The sequence below is a fragment of the Jaculus jaculus genome, chromosome 15 (assembly GCF_020740685.1).
Source record: "Jaculus jaculus isolate mJacJac1 chromosome 15, mJacJac1.mat.Y.cur, whole genome shotgun sequence".
Classification (NCBI taxonomy): domain Eukaryota; kingdom Metazoa; phylum Chordata; class Mammalia; order Rodentia; family Dipodidae; genus Jaculus; species Jaculus jaculus.
Genome location: NC_059116.1, coordinates 27,139,944 through 27,160,368, shown reverse-complemented (window position 1 = coordinate 27,160,368; position 20,425 = coordinate 27,139,944). Strand labels below are relative to the sequence as shown.

The following is a 20,425-nucleotide window of genomic DNA, read 5'->3' as shown; positions in this document are numbered from 1 at the left end:
TATGACTGGGGAGGTTATAAGCCCTAGGGAGGGAACTACAAACAACTTTTGTGTGGCTAACAGATATATTATGCCTACCAAACTGCTCTCTAAATACTTACGTTTATGTCCACATATTCATGTTACTCTCTTTCTGGTTAAAGCTTCTCTTTTCAGAGGGTGGAGACCCTTGAGGTGACTCAAAACTTACCAAAGTGCAGAAAAGACGGAATAGTGGGGTGTTCTGCACTAAATGAGGTACTTCTATCACACCCTCCAAGGCTCAGGAACCACTGTGGAATAGGCAGTGGAAAGAATGTGCGAGCCAAAGGAAGTTTTTACAACACTTTCTTCCAGACACAAAGTAGCCTTGATGTTCATGAACTCATAGGGGCTGATGGTACCTACACAAGACCTCAATAGTAAGAGGAGAAACATGGTAACATCAAAGTAGAAGAGAGACTAGATGAAAAGAAGGGAGTCAGTGAAGAAATATCTTGGGAAAAAAGGGAAAGTGAGTGGTGCGAGGGGATTATTATCATGGTATATATAGTTTATAGTTACAAAAGTTGTCAATAACAAGAAGTAAAGTTAGCTGAGCATGGTGGCGCACACCTTTAATCCCAGCACTCAGGAGGCAGAGGTAGGAGGATTGCCGTGAGTTCGAGACCACCCTGAGACTCCATAGTAAATCCCAGGTCAGCCTGGGCTAGACTGAGACCCTACCTCAAAGCCCTCCCTAAAAAATGAAAAGTTGGAAGTAATAAAAAAGATATCACAAAATAGCAAACATTAGAAAGATAAAGCAGTGACAGCAATATCAAACACAACAAACTACACAGAGATACATGAAATGTCACTATTGATACAAGAGGAATGTTTGGGGGACTAGAGAGATGGCTTAGTGGGTAAGAACCACTGTCATGCAAGTATGAGGTCTTGACGGGGTCTGGTTCCATCCCCAGCACCCATGTAAAGAGTCAGGCAGTTGATCAGGTGCAATGGTTTTGGAATATACTGATAGACCACCATCTTCCACCAACCCTAAGGCTAAGAATGTCATCAGATAACGTCTAAAACCTATGGTAGAGATTTTTCCTACTTTACTATAACCCACCTACCTGATGATTAACCAATGTATTTGAAAGCCTTGATTTAAGACTTTCTTTTTTCTGTAACTATGAAAACTTCATGCAATTGTTAACATGTTGGAACGTAGAATTTGGGAATAACCTAAATATCTATGTCCAGGCCATGGCCACTTATACTTGGTTCCAAAATAAACTATTGCCTATCCCCTTTAAAAAAAAAAAAAAGAGTCAGGCAGGACCATCCAGACCGGTAACCCCAGTTAAGCAGGGAGGGGGAGCAGGGACTAGAGAATCATTACGTCTCGCTGGCCAACCAATCTGACATAAAAGGCAGCTCCAGGGAGTCAAAGCAGAAAAGTGATAGAAGACATCCAACATTCTCCTCTGCCTCCCCTAAGTATGTGCACATGCGCGCACGCGCACACACACGCATATGCATACACTATCAATACATACAACACACCATACATACTACACACATTCACACACAAAGGTAGTTTGTAATGACAAATGACTTATAAACTAAAAACTTACATTTTATATATGTATGTATCAAACTACAAAGCCTAAAATATACAAATTAGAACTGTAAATGAGCCGGGCGTGGTGGCACATGATGTTAATGCCAGCACTTGAGAGGCAGAGGTAGGAGGGTTGTCATGAGTTAGAGGGCACCCTACTACATAGTGAATTCTAGGCCAGCCTGGGCTACAGCAAGACTCTACCTTGAAAAACTGAAAAACAGCAGCAGCAAAAACTTGTAAATGAATCAGTCGTAGTGGTGCATGCCTTCAATGTAAGTACTTGGAAGTAGAGGTTGGAGCTGGCGTGAGTTTGAGGCCAGCCTGGGAGTAGAGAGTGAATTCCAAGTCAGCCTGAGCTAAGAGACCCTACTTAAAATAATGATAAGAATAATAATAACGCAGCTATAAGTTATGGAAATAAACAATTCAACACTAACAGCTGCATAATGCCCATTCTCAATAAAGTACAGAAGTAGATGATAGATCAGGGAAGGAGAGGAGCTCACTGGTGGAGAATTTGCCTGTTACACACAAAGCCCCAGGCTCTATCTCCAGCACTACCACCATCACCAACAACAAACAAATACATAGACACAGTAGATTAAATACCAACAAAGAAACCAAAAAGCACTTCAAACGAGTTGAAAAGGGATTCACTGGAGGGGGATTTGGGAGAGGGAAAAGAGAAGGAATTGGGAGGGGATTATGACCAATTTATGTTGTTTATATTTATGGAAGTTGTCAATAAAAGAAAAAACTTTTTTAAAAAAGCGCTTTAGGGCTGGAGAGATGGCTTAGCAGTTAAAGTGCTTGCCTGCAAAGCTTAAGGACCCATGTTCAACTCTCCAGATCCCACATAAGCCAGACGCTCAAAGTGAGACAAGTGCAAGGTCACACATGACCAGTAGGAGGCGCAAGTATCTGGAGTTTGACTGTGGTGACCAAGGCCTTGGCATGCCAATTCTCTCTCTCTGAAAAAAAAAAAAACTTAAAAAAGGTAATGAAATTAATAATTTCATCAAAAATAATATACTTTAAAAACAAATTTTAAAAGTATGTTCAAGCCAGGCATAGTGACACACACCTTTAATCCAAGTACTCGAAAGATAGAGGTAGGAGGATCACCTTGAGTTCGAGGCCACTCAGAAACTATATACAGAATTCCAGGTCAGCCTGGGCTAGAGCGAGACCCTACCTCGAAACACACATACACGCACATGCAAAATTGATTTCCCAGTACCCACATAAAACCAGACACACAAAGTGGTGCATGCCTCTGGTGTGCATTTGCATCGGCAGGTTGCAGTGCACCCATATTCATTCTCTCTGTGTCTGCATCTTTTTGTCTCTCTCAAATAAATAAAAACATTTTTTAAAGTACATAAGCAGGAGATATGGCTCAGCAGTTAAGGTGGTGCATGCAAAGCCTAACAGCCTAGGTTCAAGTTCCCAGGACCCACACATAGCTAGATGCACAAAATGGGGCATGCATCTGATACTCATTTGCAGCAAGAGGCCCTGGCACATCCATTTTTCTTGCTCTCTCTGTGTGTCTCTCTTTGCTTGCAAATAAACAAATAATTATTTTTTTAGAAATAAAGAAACTGGACTGGAGACATGGCTCAGTGATTAAGGCACTTGCCTACAAAGCCTAAGGGAACTGGGTTCAAGTCCCCAGTACCCACGTACAGCCAGACACACAAGGAGGCCATGGCATGCCCGCATTCTCTCTCTCTCATAAATAAATACAATATATAAAAAATAAGTGAGAGCTGGAGAGATGGCTTAGCAGTTAAGTCACTTGCCTGTGAAACCTAAGGACCCATTTTCTGCTCTGCAGATCCCACATAAGCCAGACTCACAAGGGGACATGAACACAAGGTCGTACATGCACACTAGGTGGTGCATACATATGGAGTTCAACCGCAGTGGCTAGAGGCCTTGGAGTGCCAATTCTCTCTGTCTCATTTAAAATAATATATATATTTTTTTAATTCTGGGTGTGGTGGTATGTGCCTTGAATCCCAGAGCTTAGGAGGCAGAAGAAAGTGGATTATTGTGAGTTTGAGGTCAGCCTGAAACTATTAGTGAATTACAGGCCAGCTTGGTCTGGAGAGAGACTCTACCTCAAAAAACCAACAATATAAAATAAAACAAAATACAATAAAATAAAGAGTAAAAAGTAAATGAATAAACAAACTATAAACTGTCTTTAAAAAATTCAAAAAGGTCTAAATAAATGGAAAATACCACAATGTTCATGGATTGGTAAACTTGAAACCTGCCTCATAAAACTGTTAATGAGATCAAAAGAAACAATATAGAAGCTGGGTGTGGTGGTCCATGCCTTTAATCACAGCACTCCCAGCCACCCTGAGACGACAGAGTGAATTCCAGGTCAGCCTGGGCTACAGTGAGACCCTACTTCGAAAAAAACAAACAAAAAAGAAAAAGAAAAACATTATCGGAGAGAAGGATTTATGAATTTTATTTATTTATTTTTATTATTTTTTTTTTTTGGCTCTTCAAGGTTGGGTCTTGCCCTAGCTCAGGATGAACTGGAATTCACTATGTAGTCTCAAGGTTGGCCTTGAACTCACAGAAATCCTTCTGCTTCTGCCTCCCAAGTGCTGAGATTAAAGGCTTAAGCCACCACACCCTGCAGGACTTCTGAATTTTAAAGAATGTTTAATATTACTACAAGGCCTACAATTCAACATTCAAAACAGCACTCAGCACATCACATAACATAACATGTGACTAGTTATGGGGCAGATGATACTGAGATAAAAAACTACATCATGTGAACTTTGGTCCTCTCCTGACTGAGGTGCTCCTTGTCGTACACACAATGTAGCTGTCTATTTTTCTGCCCTGTGAACTACTGTGTCCCAAAATGGCAACGTCGGACCTGGATGGAGGCTCTTGGGTCTCTCCCATATCTCCAGTACCACCTGGGAAGGAGAGCAGCTCCAACATCTGGAATCAGAAAGACTATGTAATCGACCTGCTACACTTCCAAATGCTGACGTAAGGCTGTCTCATCTTTTCCCAAGCAATCCTAGGAAGACAGAATATACACAGGCATTTCAAAAGCCCTTCCTTAATATGCAAGCAAAGTGTGCCTCTTTTAAATGTCTATAGATGTGATTGTTATTTCTACACCTATGCAAAATTAGCTTACTTTCATTCCCACAGGGAGTTCTATAAATACCTAGATGTGGCTAAAAGTCTAAACCACATTTTTTTTTCCAGGCACCATGAGCCAAAATCTTCTAATTTTACAAGTTAAAATTTTCCACACTGAGCTTAAAACCACTTAGATTTCCCTTTTTCCTTCATTTCCTGAATTGAGTAAATGCGAAAATTAAAACCAACTCATAGTTTCACATGTGTGGTGGGCGCACACATGTATGAGCATGCAGGTGTCTCCCTCCACGGTTTCCACCTTACTGACTGAGGCAATGTCTCTCACGTGAGTCAAAGCCGTGGACGGAGCTGGTCTAACTAGCCGGCCCGCTCCAGAGCACTGGGATCACGTGCCACCAGGCCCATCTGGCACTTACATGAGTGAGTGCTGGGGGTCTCCACTCCAGTCCTCATGCTCATGAGAGAGCTTTATCTACTGAGCCATCTCCCCGGCCCCAATTGCCAAGTGTTTGTCTCAGGATTTGCTATAAAATAGCACAACTGCCCATCCTTAATGTGCCAAAATAGACCTTGATTTGCTAAAAAGTTATTTTTCCCCATTAAATTTTGATTTATTTTTAAAATATATTTATTTATTTATTTGAGAGAGAGAAGCAGAGAAAGAGAGGCAGATAGAGAAAGAATGACCATGTCAGGGCCTTCAGCCACCGCAAATGAACTTGAGACACATGAGACACCTTGTGCATCTGGTTTAATGTGGGTCCTGGAAAATCAAACCTAGGTCCTTTGGTTTGGCTGGCAAGCACCTTAACTGCTAAGCCATTTTTCCTGCCCATCAATTTATTTTTTAAAAGTAGACCCATAATATTTCAAGTGATTATTACTTTAATTAATCTACAGAAATCCAGGAAATGTATTCAACTTGCAGGAAAATATTGTCTACCTGACTTACTGTGGTACCCATGGTTTTTAACATATAATCCAATAAGGGCTGGAGGGATGACTTAGAAGTTAAGGCATTTTCCTTCAAAGCCAAAGGACCCAGGTTCAATTCCCCAGGACCCACATTAGCCAGATACACAAGGGGGCGAACATGTCTGGAGTTCATTTGCAATGGTTGGAGGCCCTGGCGTGCCTATTCTCCCCCTTCCCGCCCTCTTTTTCTGTCGAATAAATAAAGTAAATCTTTAAAAAAAAAAACAAGCTGGATATGATGGCTCACACCTTTAATCCCAGCATTCGGGAAGCAGAGGTAGGAGGATAACCATGAGTTCAAGGGCACCATGAGACAACACAGTGAATTCCAGGTCAACTTGGGCTATCGTGAGACCTTACCTTGAAAAATCCAAAACAACAACAACAATAAAAGAACCAAAAACAAACAAAAAGATGCTTTATACAGCCATTAAAAATTAAACTGGGGGTTGGAGAGATGGCTTAGTGGTTAAGGCTATTCCCTGCAAAGACAAAGGACCCAGATTCGATTCCCAGGACCCACATAAGCCAGATGCACAAGGTGGCACATGCATGTGGAATTCGTTTGCAGTGGCCACAGGCCCTGGCATGCACATTCTCCCCTCCCCCCTTTCTCTCTCAAATAAATAAAAATAAAATATTTTTAAAAATTAAACTGGGTATGGTGGCAACCATCTCTGATCACAGCACTCTAGAGGCTACAAGCTCCATGCCAGCCTAGGATTCAAAGCAATATCTTATCTCAAAACCACACTGGCAGCAGAAAACTAGCACTAAATAATGACAGCCTACATGTTCTCTCTCTCTCTCTCTCTCTCTCTCTCTCTCTCTCTCTCTCTCACACACACACACACACACACACACACACACACACACACACACACAAACTTCTGAGAGTTCAACAGTCTGCACCTTGATCACTCTGGTGGCTAGACCATCATTTTTTTCAATATTCACTGTAAATAGGTTCCTTTTTTAAAAAAAACTATACTTCAATGATGTTGAAATTTTAAAAATAAGGTAAAAAGAGTGGAGGGGCTGGAGAGATGGCTTAGTGGTTAAAGCACTTGCCTACAAAGCTTAAGGACCCATGGTCAACTCTCCAGATCCCACATAAGGCAGATGCACAAAGGTGAGGCAATGCAAGGCACTACATGCACACTAGGTGGCGCAAGCGTCTGGAGTTTGATTTTAGTGGCTGGAGCCCTTGTGCCCCAATTCTCTCTGTCTCTCTTCAATGCTCTCTCTCTAAAATAAAAATAAAAAAGAAGAGAGAGAGTGGAGCCAAGCATGGTGGCACATTCCTTTAAACCCAGTACTTAAGAAATAGAAGTAGGAGCCAGGCGTGGTGGCACACGCCTTTAATCCCAGCACTCGGGAGGCAGAGGTAGGAGGACTGTCGTGAGTTCGAGGCCACCCTGAGACTCCATAGTGAATTCCAGGTCAGCCGGGGCTAGAATGAGACCCTACCTCAGAAAACCAAAAAAAAAAAAAAAAGAAGAAAAAGAAAAAAAAAGAAATAGAAGTAGGAGGACTGCTATGAGTTCAAAGCCAGCCTGGAGCTACAGAGTTCCAGGTCAGCCTGGGCTAGAGTGAGAACCTGCTACAGAAATAAATAAATAAATAGGGCTAAGGGATGTAACTCAGTGGTAGAACACTTGGCTTTGATCCCCAACACCACAAAAAATTTAAATTTTAAAAATAGATGCAAGGTCTGGAGAGATGCCTTAACTGTTAAGGTGTTTGCCAACAAAGCCAAAGGACCCAGGTTAAATTCCCCAGGACCCACATAATCCAGATGTACAAGGTGGCACATGTGTCTGGAGTTAGTTTGCAGTGGCTGGAGGCCTTGATGCACCCATTGTCTTTTCTCTCTCTCTTTCTCTCTCCCTCTTTCCCTTTCTCTGTCTCCCTCTCTTAAATAAATAAAATAAAATATTAAAAAGATATTTAATTAGATAATTAGAAAACCCAAGATTAAGTTAATCTAATCTGGAAGCAGCCTAGGAGAGAAAAAGGAAAAAAAAAGTAAAATACCCTCTTCTACTAAAAAGCAAAGGTGTATAAGAAATTATCAGCCACAGCAGAGAAGCAGGCGAGATTCAGAGAGTCTAGAGACAACAGAAGCAGGCAGAAACAGCTCCAGGAGCGGCTGCACCAGGTCTGCATGGTTGCCAGGCTCAGCCTGAGCTGCAGGAAAAGCCAGGTAAGGGGATTTTCCACTTACACCAGCCCCCTCGCAAACTCAAGAAAGGTGAAGGGGAATATGGCAGGGACCAGCGGAGCGACTCGTGAGGAAGTGGACCGCGAGGACCAGTGGGAGAACTTCAGCCACACACAATCTACGGCCTCCCCTCCCACCACTGCCAGTACAAGTGCCAGCAAACACCAGAGACGTGGGGAAGGGAACTCACCTACACAGCACCTGGCACAGGCAATAACAGCAGGGACCCAATGACCCAGCCAGCCTAGCTGAGTCCACAGCACAGCAAAGAGGGACCCAAGCAGGCGCAGCGTAACTGAGACAAAAGCCATCCCAAAAGGTAACGGATTACACCAAGTCAGCACCCGCCAAAAAAGCCTGGTATATAGACTTCATCAGAAGTGCTAATTGCACTTTCCATGTCAGGATAAATTATGTGTTTAATCTGATGGATGGTCAGATTTGCCATTAAATAAGCTATATTTTGGGCTTGTCATTTGTTGCTTCCTGATTTATACTGCCTTTGTCTCCTCTTTTGTTGAGGCAGGGACTCAGTCACAAGCTGACCTTGGAACCCTCTACAGATAAGAAATCTCAGCCTCCCACTTGACCAAATTAAAGGTGTGGGGCAAAAGACATCCTTAGGGACTTTGACTTTGTTAGAGGGTCTGTTTATCATAATATCTATTCTTGCACAAATACTCTGTGTTGGCTTTCATTGAATGTGTATAGTGTTTAAAGTTTAGAATCTGCCTATATTTTGTTCCACCCAGCCTACTACAATACTCTCATAGCAAGCAAACCCAACACCTAGGTTCACTTTTGTGGTTACTCAGAGAGTCTTTTTTTAAAAAAAGTTTTGGTTATTTTTATTTATTCATTTGAAAGCGACAGACAGAGAAAGAGGCAGAGAGAGAGAGAGAAAGAAAATGGGTGCGCCAGAGCCTCCAGTCACTGCAAATGAACTTCAGACGCATGCACCCCTTGTGCATCTGCCTTACGTGGGTACTGGGGAATTGAGCCTCGAACTGGGGTCCTTAGGCTTCACAGGCAAGCGCTTAACCGCTAAGCCATCTCTCCAACTCTGAGAGTCTTAAGAACCACATCTAACACCTTAAGCTCCTACCCTGAAGATATATAACATCAGATTGATTGATACATCTAATAACACTGCAGATAATTAGAAAACCCAAGCATTAAGTTAATCTAAGATGCAAAAATCTCTACATTATAATACAAGAAATGCAAAAAATTAAGACAATATAAATCCACCAAAAATTATATATCTATCAGAAATGACCTCCCGTGAGACTGATTTATAGGAAATGCCTGAGAAGATTTCAAAAGAATGATTATAAATATGCTCGAGGAAATCAAAGACACAGGAAACCAATTTAATGAAATAAGGAGGTCAATACAAGACATGAATAAGGAAACAGAAATAATAAAAGTAAACAAAAATCAGTAGTTGGGAATAAATAATAAAGATTAGGGCAGAAAATAATAAAACAGAGACCAAAAACAGTCCAAAGAATCAATAAAACAAAGAGTTGGTTCTTTGAGGGCTGGAGACATGGCTTAATGGTGAAGTGCTTCCTTGTGAAAACTGGGGACCCCAGTTCGAGGCTTGATTCCCCAGGATCCAAGTAAGCCAGATGCACAAGGTGGCGCATGCATCTGGAGTTCATTTATATTGGCTGGAGGCCCTGGTGTACCATTCTCTCTTTCTATCTGCCTCTTTCTCTCTCTGTCTGTAGCTCTCAAATAAATAAATAAAAATAAACAAACAAAAAAAGAGCTGGTTCTTTGAAAGGATAAACAAGATGGATAAACCCTTAGCAAATCTGACCAAAAGAAAGAGAGAAGAGCCGGGCGTGGTGGCGCACGCCTTTAATCCTAGCACTCGGGAGGCAGAGGTAGGAGGATCTCCGTGAGTTCAAGGCCACCCTGAGACTACAGAGTTAATTCCAGGTCAGCCTGGACCAGAGTGAGACCCTACCTCGAAAAACCAAAAAAAAAAAGAAAGAGAGAAGAGATAAAAATGAATAAAATTAGGGATGAAAGAGGCACCATCACAACAGATACCAGAGAAATAAAAAGAAATCATAGGGACATAATATAAGAACATATACTCCACTAAGTTTGAAAATCTGAAAGAAATGGATGATTTCCTTGATTTATATGACCTACCAAAATTAAATCAAGATGAGAATAATCACTTAATGATGCCCCCAAGACATTATAGGCCATTGCCGAGGCCCTTGGTTTCCCACCAGGAATAAATGGTAAGACCCTATTGCTGAAGACTTCACATACTTGGCCTGCAAGGCCACTGAGAAATCCTGCTGGAAATGAGCTGATAACCTCCCCCATGTAGACCAGCTGACAGAAAGCTGGAAAAAGCCATTCTACATGTAGCTCAATGGGAGAAAGAGATACCACCAGTGAAGATACTCAACAGTGGACATGGCAAGCCTTATAATTGGCCAGCCATCCCAAATGAGCCAAAGGGTACAATAGTGGCACGTCTGTCATGGTGGAAACTAACTGCCTTCCAACTGGACTGGAGGCCTGCCTGCTCCATGGGAGGGAACACATCCCTGATACTGAAAACTTAAAACAGGGGTAGTCATGAGCCCTAGGGGTGTAACATCTGCTGATGTCTGGAAAAATGTATAAACTCTGCTTATCAACTGCCCAGTAAGCACTTCTCTTAATATTTATACCCTTATATTAACGCTACTCTCACTTTGGGTAGAGAACATTCTCTTTTCAGATGGCAGTGACTTTGAGATGACTCAGAAGGCGTCACAGTGCTGGAAAGAAGTGACTGGAGTACTGAGTAACATCGCGATCACATCTTCGAAGGCTCAGGGTCTAATGCGGAAGAGGTGGCAGAAAGAATGTAAGAGCCAAAAGAAGGGTAGGACTCTGTACAACATGCTCCCTCCAGACCATAAAATGGCCTGGATATACAAGACCTCATAGGGCCTGACACTACCTACACAAGACCATCATAGAGGAGGAAAAGACCATGACATCAAAATAAAAGAGAGACTGATTGAGATGGGGAGAAGATATGATGGAGAATGGAATTTCAAAGGGGAAAGTGGGGGGGGGAGGGAGGATATTACCATGGGATATTTTTTATAATCATGGAAAATGTTGATAAAAATTGAGAAAAAAAAGAATAATCACTTAAATAGATATATAACAACTATTAAGATCCATGCATGGATAAAAAAAAATGATAATAATCTCCCAACTAAAAAAATCCAAGCCCAGATGGATTTTACCAGACCTTCATGGAAGAAGTAACACAACTGCTTCTCAAACTTTCTCATAAAATATAAAAGGAAGGAATTGTACAGACCTCCTTCTACAAAGCCAGCATATCACCCTGATGCCAAAACCAGACAAAGACAAAAAAAAAAGATAGATAGATAGATCGATTACAGGCCAATCTCCCTCATGAACATATATGCAAAAATTCTCAATAAAATATTGGCAAACAGAATACAAGAATATATCAGAAAGATTATTCACCCCAACTATGTAGGCTTTATCCCAGAGATGCAGGGATGGTTCAACATACACAAATCAATAAATGTAATACATTATATAAGTTGACTAAAGGACAAAAATCACATGATAATCTCATTAGATGCAGAAAAAGCATCTGACAAAATCCAACATCCCTTCATGATAAAAGTCCTACAGTACCTGGGAATAGAAGGAACATATCTCAACATAATAAAGCCTATTTATGACAAACCTACAGCCAACATAATACTAAATGAAGAAAAACTTGGAAGCTTTTCACTTAAATCAGGAACAAGACAAGGGAATCCACTGTCCCCACCTTTATTTAATATAGTTCTGGGTGTCTTAGCCATAGCAATAAGGCAAGAGACATACATAAAAGAGTTACAAATTGGAAAGGAAGAGATCAAGTTATCATTACTTGCAGGTGACATGATTCTATACATAAAGGACCCTAAAGACTACCAGCAAACTGTTAGAGCTGATAAACACCTTAACTATGTAGCAGAATACAAAATAAACACACAGAAATCAGTAGACTCCCTATATGCTTACAACAAACACACAGAGAATGACATCAGAGAATCACTCCCATTCACAATTGCATCAAAATAAATAAATAAAGTATCTTGGAATAAACCTAACCGAGGAAGTGAAGAAACTCTACAATGAAAATTTTAAAACACTCAAACGAGAAATTGCAGAAGACACTAGGAAATGGAAAGACATCCCTTGTTCTTGATTGGAAGAATAAATATTGTGAAAATGGCAATCTTACCAAAAGTAATCTACACATTTAATGCAATCCCCATCAAAATTCCAATGGCAATCTTCACAGAAATAGAAAAAACAATCCTAAAATTCATTTGGAAGCACAAAAAACCTTAAATAGAAAAAAATTTTTGAGCAACAAAAATAAAGCTGGTGGTATCACCATACTTGATTTTAACCTGTATTATAGAGCCATAGTAACCAAAGCAGCATTGTACTGGCACAAAAGCAGATATGTAGATCAATGGAACAGAATAGAGGACCCAGATGTAAGTCGGGGTAGCTACAGCCACCTGATCTTTGACAAAAATACTCCTTGGAGAAAAGACAGCCTCTTCAAAAAATGGTGCTAGGGAAACTGGATATGTTTCTATAGAAGGATGACAATAGATCCTTATCTCTCTCCATGTACAAGAATTAAGTCCAAATAGATCAAACACCTTAATATCAGACCCGAAACTCTGAAACTGCTAGAGTAAAAAGTAGGGGAAACCCTTCAACATATTGGTCTTGGCAAAGACTTTCTGAATATAACCCCAGTTGCTCAGGAAATAAAACCAGGGATCAACTGCTGAGACCGTATGAAATTACAAAGCTTTTGAACAGAAAAGGACACTGTAAATAGAGCAAAGAGGCAACCTACAGAATGGGAGAAAATCTTTGCCAGCTATACATCTGACAGGATTAATATCCAAAATATACAAGAACTTAAACTAAATAATAAGAAATCAAACAACCCAATTTAAAAATGGGCTATGGAAATAGAGAGTTCTCAAAAGAAGAAATACATATGGCATATAAACATCTAAAACAATGTTCTATATCCCTAGCCATCAGGGAAATGCAGATATAAACTACCTTGAGATTCCATCTCATTCCTGTCAGATTGGCTACCATCATGAAAACAAATGACCATAAATGCTGGCGAGGATGCAGAAAAAGAGGAACCCTTCTACACTGTTAGTGGGAATGCAATCTGGTCCAGCTATTGTGGAAATCAGTGTGGAGGTTCCTAAGACAGCTTAAAATATATCTACCATATGACCCAGCTATAGCACACCTAGGCATATATCCTAAGGACTCGTCTCACTACCTTAGAGATACTTGCTCAACCATGTTTATTGCCACTCAATTCACAATAGCTAGGAAATGGAACCAACCTAGATGTCCCTCAACTGATGAGTAGATAATGAAGATGTGGCACATTTATACAATGGCGTTCTACTCAGCATTGAAGAAAAATAAAATTATGAAACTTGCAGGAAAAGAGATGGATCTGGAAAGGTATTCTCTTAGTGAGGTAATCCAGGCTCAGAAAGCCAAACATCACATGTTCTCTCTCATATGTGGATCCTAGCTACAAATGATTGGACTTCTATGTGAATAAGAATAAAACTCAGGGGGCTGGAGAGGTGGCTTAGCGGTTAAGTGCTTGCCTGTGAAGCCTAAGGACCCCGGTTCGAGGCTTGGTTCCCCAGGTCCCACGTTAGCCAGATGCACAAGGGGGCGCACGCGTCTGGAGTTCGTTTGCAGAGGCTGGAAGCCCTGGCGCGCCCATTCTCTCTCTCTCCCTCTATCTGTCTTTCTCTCTGTGTCTGTCGCTCTCAAATAAATAAATAAAAATTAAAAAAAAAAAAAGAATAAAACTCAGTAGCAGAAGCCAGGCGTGGTGGTGCATGTCTTTAATTCCAGCACTCGGGAGGCAGAGGTAGGAGGAGTGCTGTGAGTTCGAGGCCACCCTGAGACTACATAGTGAATTCTAGGACAGCCTGAGCGAGAGTGAGACCCTACCTCCCTACCTTGGAAAAAAAAACCAAAACTCAGTATCAGAGGCTAGTAAGCTAGAAAGAGGATATAAAGGGAATACAAAGGGAGGGGGAAGAAGGGACTTAATAGGATGGTATTGTATATATGTAAGTAGAAGAACAGATTAATGGGGGTGAAAAGGTCTATATGAGGTCAAGGGAAGAGATTGTAGAAAAAAGGTAGAGGGAGGGCTAATCAAAATCTAAGAGGATGTAAGTAAGTCACATGGAAACCTACTTCTTTAGACAATGGAACACTCAGAAGCCATAGATTGTTACTAGAAAATTTTCAGTGCCAGGGATGAGATACCTTCCAGTGAGCTACTGAACAGGGAAGTCACTGATACCCCAAAAACATTACAGGCCATTGCCAAGGCCCTTGGTTTCCCACCAGGAGTAGATGATAAGACCCTATTGCTGAAGACTCCACATACTTGGGCTGCAAAGTCACTGAGAAATAAAGCTGGAGCTGAGCTGAAAACCTCCTCCATGTAGGCCAGCTGGCAGAACTGGAAAAAGCTATGCTGCATGCAGTTCAATGGGAGAGAGAAATCACCAGTGAAGATACTCAACAGTGGACACCGCAAGCCTTGAATTTGCCCAGTCAGGCCAAATGAGCCAACGGGTACAATAGTGGTATGCCTGTTATGGGGGAAGCCAACTGCCCTCTAGTTTGACTGAAGGCTCATTCCATGCGAGGGAATACATGCCTGATACTGAAAACCTACAACATGGGTAGTCATGAGCCCTAGGGGTGTAACATCTGCAGGTGTTTGGCTAAATGTATATTCTGTGCTCACCAAACTGCCTGGTAATTACTTCTCTTAATGTTCATACCCATATATCAAAGCTACTCTTACTTTTGATTAGACAACCTTCTCTTTTCAGATGGCAGTGACCTTGGGATGACTAAGAAAGCACCATAGTGCTGAAAAGAAGTGACAGAGGAGTGCTCAGCACTGAAACATCTCTATCACACCTTCCAAGGCTCAGGACCCATTGCAGAAGAGGTAGCAGAAAGAATGTTAGAGCCAAAGGAAGGGTAGGACTCCTTACAATGTGCTCCTCCAGACACAAAATGGCCTGGATATCCATGACCTCACAGGGCCTGACACTACCTACACAAGACCATCATAATAGGAGGAAAAGATGATGACATCAAAATAAAAGAGAGACTGATTTGAGAGGGGGGAGGGGTGTGATGGAGAGTGGAATGTCAAAGGGGAAAGTGGGGGGGGAGAGGGAATTTCCATGGGTTATTCACTACAATGATGAAAGCTGTCAATAAAAAAAATTAAGAAAAAAGAGATTCAAAATATATACATTTAAAATGCTGCATGTCATCAAAATGTCTATACGTTTATCTCCTTTGATTTATGCTGCTCTCACTCTTGCTTAGAAAGAACCTGATTTTCACAGATGGCTATGAATACCAGAGAGACCCAAGACCCATTAAAAGGATGAGCTGCTCCAGTACCCAGCACTAGCCTGTTCTGTATCACATCTGTCAGGACCTAGGAAACACTGCAGAGGAAGCAGCAGGTTGATATGAGTGCTGTTAGCCAGAGAACCTTCTCTATGGGGATGGGTTTAGACTGAGAAGACTCAAAAAAACTATCAAAGCAGAAAACAAGAGGCTGTCCAGAGCTCAACACTTAAGGAGACTACTAACAAGCTCTCCAAGATTCAGAGAACATTGTGCAAGAAGGGGCAAAAGAATGTAAGAGCTTGAGGCTGGAGAGATGGCTCAGTGGTTAAGGCACTTGCCTGCAAAGCCTAAGGTTACAGGTTCCATTCCTCAGTACTCACATAAGCCAGATGTACAATGTGGCACATATGCCTAGAGTTTGGTTTACAGTGGCTACAGGCCCTGGAGTACCTATACTTTCTTTATCCCCACCACCACCACCTCTTTCTATCTCTCAAATGAATAAAAAAACTAAAAATAAAAGAATGTAAGAGCCACCAGGTGGAAAGGTATACTGTGAAGCATTGTACCCCCTCCCCCTAGCAACTGACTGGAGTAGTCATGACCCCACAGTGATTATTGAAGAAGGCCCACAGTGGAATGAGGATAGAGGAAAGGGGACAAAAGATGACCTGATGGGATTATGACTAATTAACAACATGTTTATATATTAAAGTTCCCAATAAAAATTTTACAAGGAGAGGAAGAAGAAAAGAAATACTGGGCACGGTGGCCAATGCCTATAATTGCATCACCCTGGAGGCTAAGGTCAGCCTGGGCTACATAGCGAGCGCATTGCATTATGGGTGCAACAAGACTCAGGGGAACCAGACTAGAGATAAAGCAAAGTAATAATCAAGTGTGAGTCCATGAAAGCACAGGATAGGACTGGGAACACATACCAGGGCAACCTAAAAGCCACCAGCACTCTCTGCAGAAGTATAACCAACAATAGAAAAAATAAAGCCACTGACACTATGGCACTAAAATGACTACAGTCTTTGGGAACCAGCTGGTGGCCAAGGTGAGCTCAGAAGCAAACAGCCTCTCACTCCAGCCATCCGGCACCACCACCAGCTGCGGAGCCAGTGATCCTGGAGGCGGCAAAGCTTGAGTGAATGGGAACAAAGAACCCCGAGCAGGTCCAGGGACTGGCTCAGAAATGTCAGGAGGATGCCAAGTCCATGTACTCACTCAGCTGCTTTACACGCAACTTCCACAAACTTCTGGAGAATATCACAATCATGGAGAGTTTATCAGGTTATGCCCTACAAGTAATGGAATCTTTGCTTACCACTTTAAAATAGTGGTACATCTAAGCCTGGGCTAGAGAGAGACCCTAACTCGAAAAACCAAAAAAAGAAAAACAGGGGGTACAAAAAATGTAGACTATTAAAACCAGATATCAGATTTGAAATCCCCATGTTTGCTCAAAAGATTGAAGACTTTACCAAAACTTTTCCTTTCCTCACAATGCCCGCCCCCACACTTTTTCTAGCCCCTACTCTGTAGAAAAACCTTTGATCCATACGTTCTATTTTTGTGTTTTGGTTTGGCTTTGTGTATATATGTACATGTGTGTAACACATGGCAGAATGCATGTGGCAGTCAGAGGACAAGCTGGGATGTTGGTCCTTGCCTTTGATCTTGTTTGAGGCAGGGTCTCTCGTTCATAGTGGGAGTTTGCCAGGCTACCTGGCCAGCAAGCTTCTGGAAGATTCTCCTCTCTCTGCCTCCTATGTCACCAGAGGCACACTAGGATCACAGGCATAGGCTATAGCCTCGGGTGTGTTACTGTATCTGGAGATCTGAACCCAAGTACTTAGGCTTCAGAGACCCTTGTGGGTTTATTTGTAGGTGGGGTGGGGGACGCACGGGTGCCACAGTACTGTGTAGAGGTGAGAGGACAACCTCCCCCAGGAGTCTGTGCTCTCCTGCTACCTTCTTTGAGACAAGGTCTCTTGCTGCTGATGCCAGTCAAGCTGACCAGAAGAACATTCCAGGTTTCACCTCCCTTGTACTAGCTCACTGGGATCACAGACACATGTGCCACTTTGCATATGGCTTTATGTGGGTGCTGGGGAATTGAACTTGAGTTGGCAGGCTTTACAAGCAAGTGCCTTTAGCCACTGAGCAACCTGCCCATCTCCCCTCATTTACTGCTTGAATTGGGTCTTACATGGACCTCTAGCCAAGGATAACCTTGAACTTGTAGCACTCTTCCTGTCTCAGCCTCCCAACCGGTGGGATTACAAGCTAGAACTACCATTCTGAGTCTCAAACTTGCTATGTTGCCAAAGATGGCCGTGAACTCCTGATCTCCTGCCTTTGCTCCTAAGATTACACAGGTGCACCACCACACCAAACCACATAAAGACCAGTTTTGTTCAAAGAAAGTAACAGTCAAAAGTATTCATTATCTTGGAAAATTAAGAAGTGATTATACACACACGCACCTCCTTAAATAAGGGATTGTTTATCCTCACGAGCTCCTCTCAACAGAATGGCACAGGACTGATAACTAAAGTTAGTCAGTTTCCATTTCATTCTTCAATTAATGGTTCTTTTGCCAGAAGATATTCCCAAAAGCAACTGTTCAAGTACCTCCCAAGTTCTTCTGTAACCAACGATTAATTCTTAAAGACAAAGTATCTCTTCTGAATGATTTATGGGGGGGGTCAATAACATAAATACTTAAGCTGTGGTCTTTGTTTAAGGTGACAGAACTTAAGTCTCAATTTGGCTTCCTTAATTTATAAAATTCGAGGCTATATTCTAAAATTAAGTCACCTTCCAGTACCAACACTCAGCAAGGCCAACTGCACGCACTCACGTGGTAAGCACAGAGCCGTAGAGTTAGAGAGACCTGGACTCAAATCCTGACTCAAGAGTTAGTTGCCTGCACTGGACAAATTATTTACCCTTGGAGACTTCTTTCCTTTATTTGCTACCTGCAGATTATGGCCAATGAATAAAGACTATAAACAATGTATTAGAAATGTCTAGCACTGGGGCTGGAAAGATGGTTTAGCAGTTAAGACGCTTGCCTAGACCCAGGTTCGATTCCCCAGGACCCACATGAGCCAGATGTACAAGGTGGCTCATGCATCTGGAGTTTGTTTGCAGTGGCTAGAAACCCTGGCATGACCATCCTCTCTCTCTATTTGCCTGTTTGTCTCTCAAATAAATAAATAAAATATTTAAAAAATTAAAAATGTCTAGCATGAATTCTGGCGAGATGGCTCGGTAGTTAAAGGCCCATGATGTCCATAACCAAATACAGTACAAACTCTCAAGACAAAAGAAACCTGTAAGGGACACCAAATCTTTAGAATACATGCCTGTACTTCTCTTTATTATCTAAGATTATGAAAGGTTCTTGTACCTAGGAGTGATATTTTACATGTAGCTACCACCAGCAGATTGGAGTTCTAATTTTTGCTAACCAAAATTAATACAAAACAAACTTCAAGATACTGAAACTTGAGGACCGAGAGAGCTAGAACACTCAGACTTCCTTGGTACATTTTCCGTATGTAAATTATCACAAAGTGAAACCTTTGTGTAAGTAACTTATGAGAAATGGCCAGCAGGGTAATACGCGCTAGATACGCGCCAGGAGGAAAAGTAAAGGCTCATGAACAGAGCATGCTCACATCACGTCAAATATCAACAGTGGTATGGCCCTTATCTATTTGTCAAACTTAAAGTGTTCCCAAACTTAAACTTAGTTCGATGGTGCAGAAAGCAGTATCTGGCCAGGCATGATGGTGCATGCTGGTAAACCCAACATCTGGGAGGTGGAGGCAGGAGTGGAAAGTCATGCTCAGCTGCACAGTAATTTCAAGTTTGAGGCCAGCCAGGGCTACATGAGACCCTGTCAAAAAAAAAAAAAAAAAAAAAAAAAAAAAACACCTCTTTTTTTAAAGCATGTTTCTGGGGCAAAAAAGATGGCTTAGCTATTAAGGCAGTTGCCTGTGAGTCCTTAGGACCAGGTTCGATTCCCCAGTACCCATGTACACAAAGTGGCACATGCGTCTGGAGTTCATTTGCAGTGGCTAAAGGCCCTGGCGCACCCATTCATATCCATATGCATTCTCTCTCTCTCTCTAAGTTTGTGCTTATTAGAGAGCTGTAATTATTCGACATTGCTTAAAATGTAAGTCTCGGTCTTAACTCACAAGCAGTACCTTCCAAAGACACTTATTTGCATCAGATTCTACGCGTGTGTTAGGACGAATGGTCCTGTACGTCGCCCTCTACTTAGGTGTCAGTGTGACTCCCCTGGGCCCTCGTGTGCTGCTTCCAGCTTTCAGTCATTTAAGTGAAAAGTTTCCTCCTTTGAACATGAAATGCTGTAATGAACAGAGGTGATATGAATTTCAAAGTAAAATCACTGCCAATGGGCTGCTTCCTGTCGGCTCACTGCAAAGTCAAGATTTTACGGAAGGGTTCTGCTGGCTCAGGAGTTTCCCGGTGCTACCCGCAAGAAGCGACCGAGGGCTGCGACGTCCCCCTCCCAGTCCCCTCAGCCTTCCGAAAGGTGCGACCCACATACCTGGAGGAAGCTGCAAATTAGCAGGCAGCTGGATTGTCGTGCTGGGGGCTTTCACGGTGACTATCTGAGGAGCAGGCAGCCTAGGGCCGCCGCCGAGTTTAGGAAGGGCAGTGACAGGAGCCACTTTGGTCACTAGGGTCCCCACTGGGGACGGCAGGGACTGGGACGCCACGGATTCCACGCTGACACTGACAGAAGCCTTCGTCACGGCGCCCAGGCTCACCGGGGTGTTCTCCAGCCGGACGGGCAGAGCTCCGGCTGGGGCCATAGTCAAGGTCCCCGAGGCCGCGGGAGGAGCGGCGCCGGCCGGTTCACCGGTGAGGCCCGCGGGCATCCCCTCCGCGGGGTGGGAGGTGGA

The 20,425-nt window shown here is 42.4% G+C and overlaps 1 protein-coding gene across 1 annotated transcript in view; it reads right to left on the bottom strand.

Annotated features, from left to right (window-relative positions):
• The window catches only part of Taf4b (TATA-box binding protein associated factor 4b), a 138,683-nt gene extending 118,282 nt beyond the window's left edge, over positions 1-20,401 (bottom strand). Inside the window, exon 1 of the mRNA XM_045135387.1 lies at positions 20,068-20,401. Coding sequence (XP_044991322.1) covers positions 20,068-20,401 — 334 coding nt within the window. The remainder of the gene's footprint in view (positions 1-20,067) is intronic.
• Between the last annotated feature and the right edge of the window lie 24 nt (positions 20,402-20,425).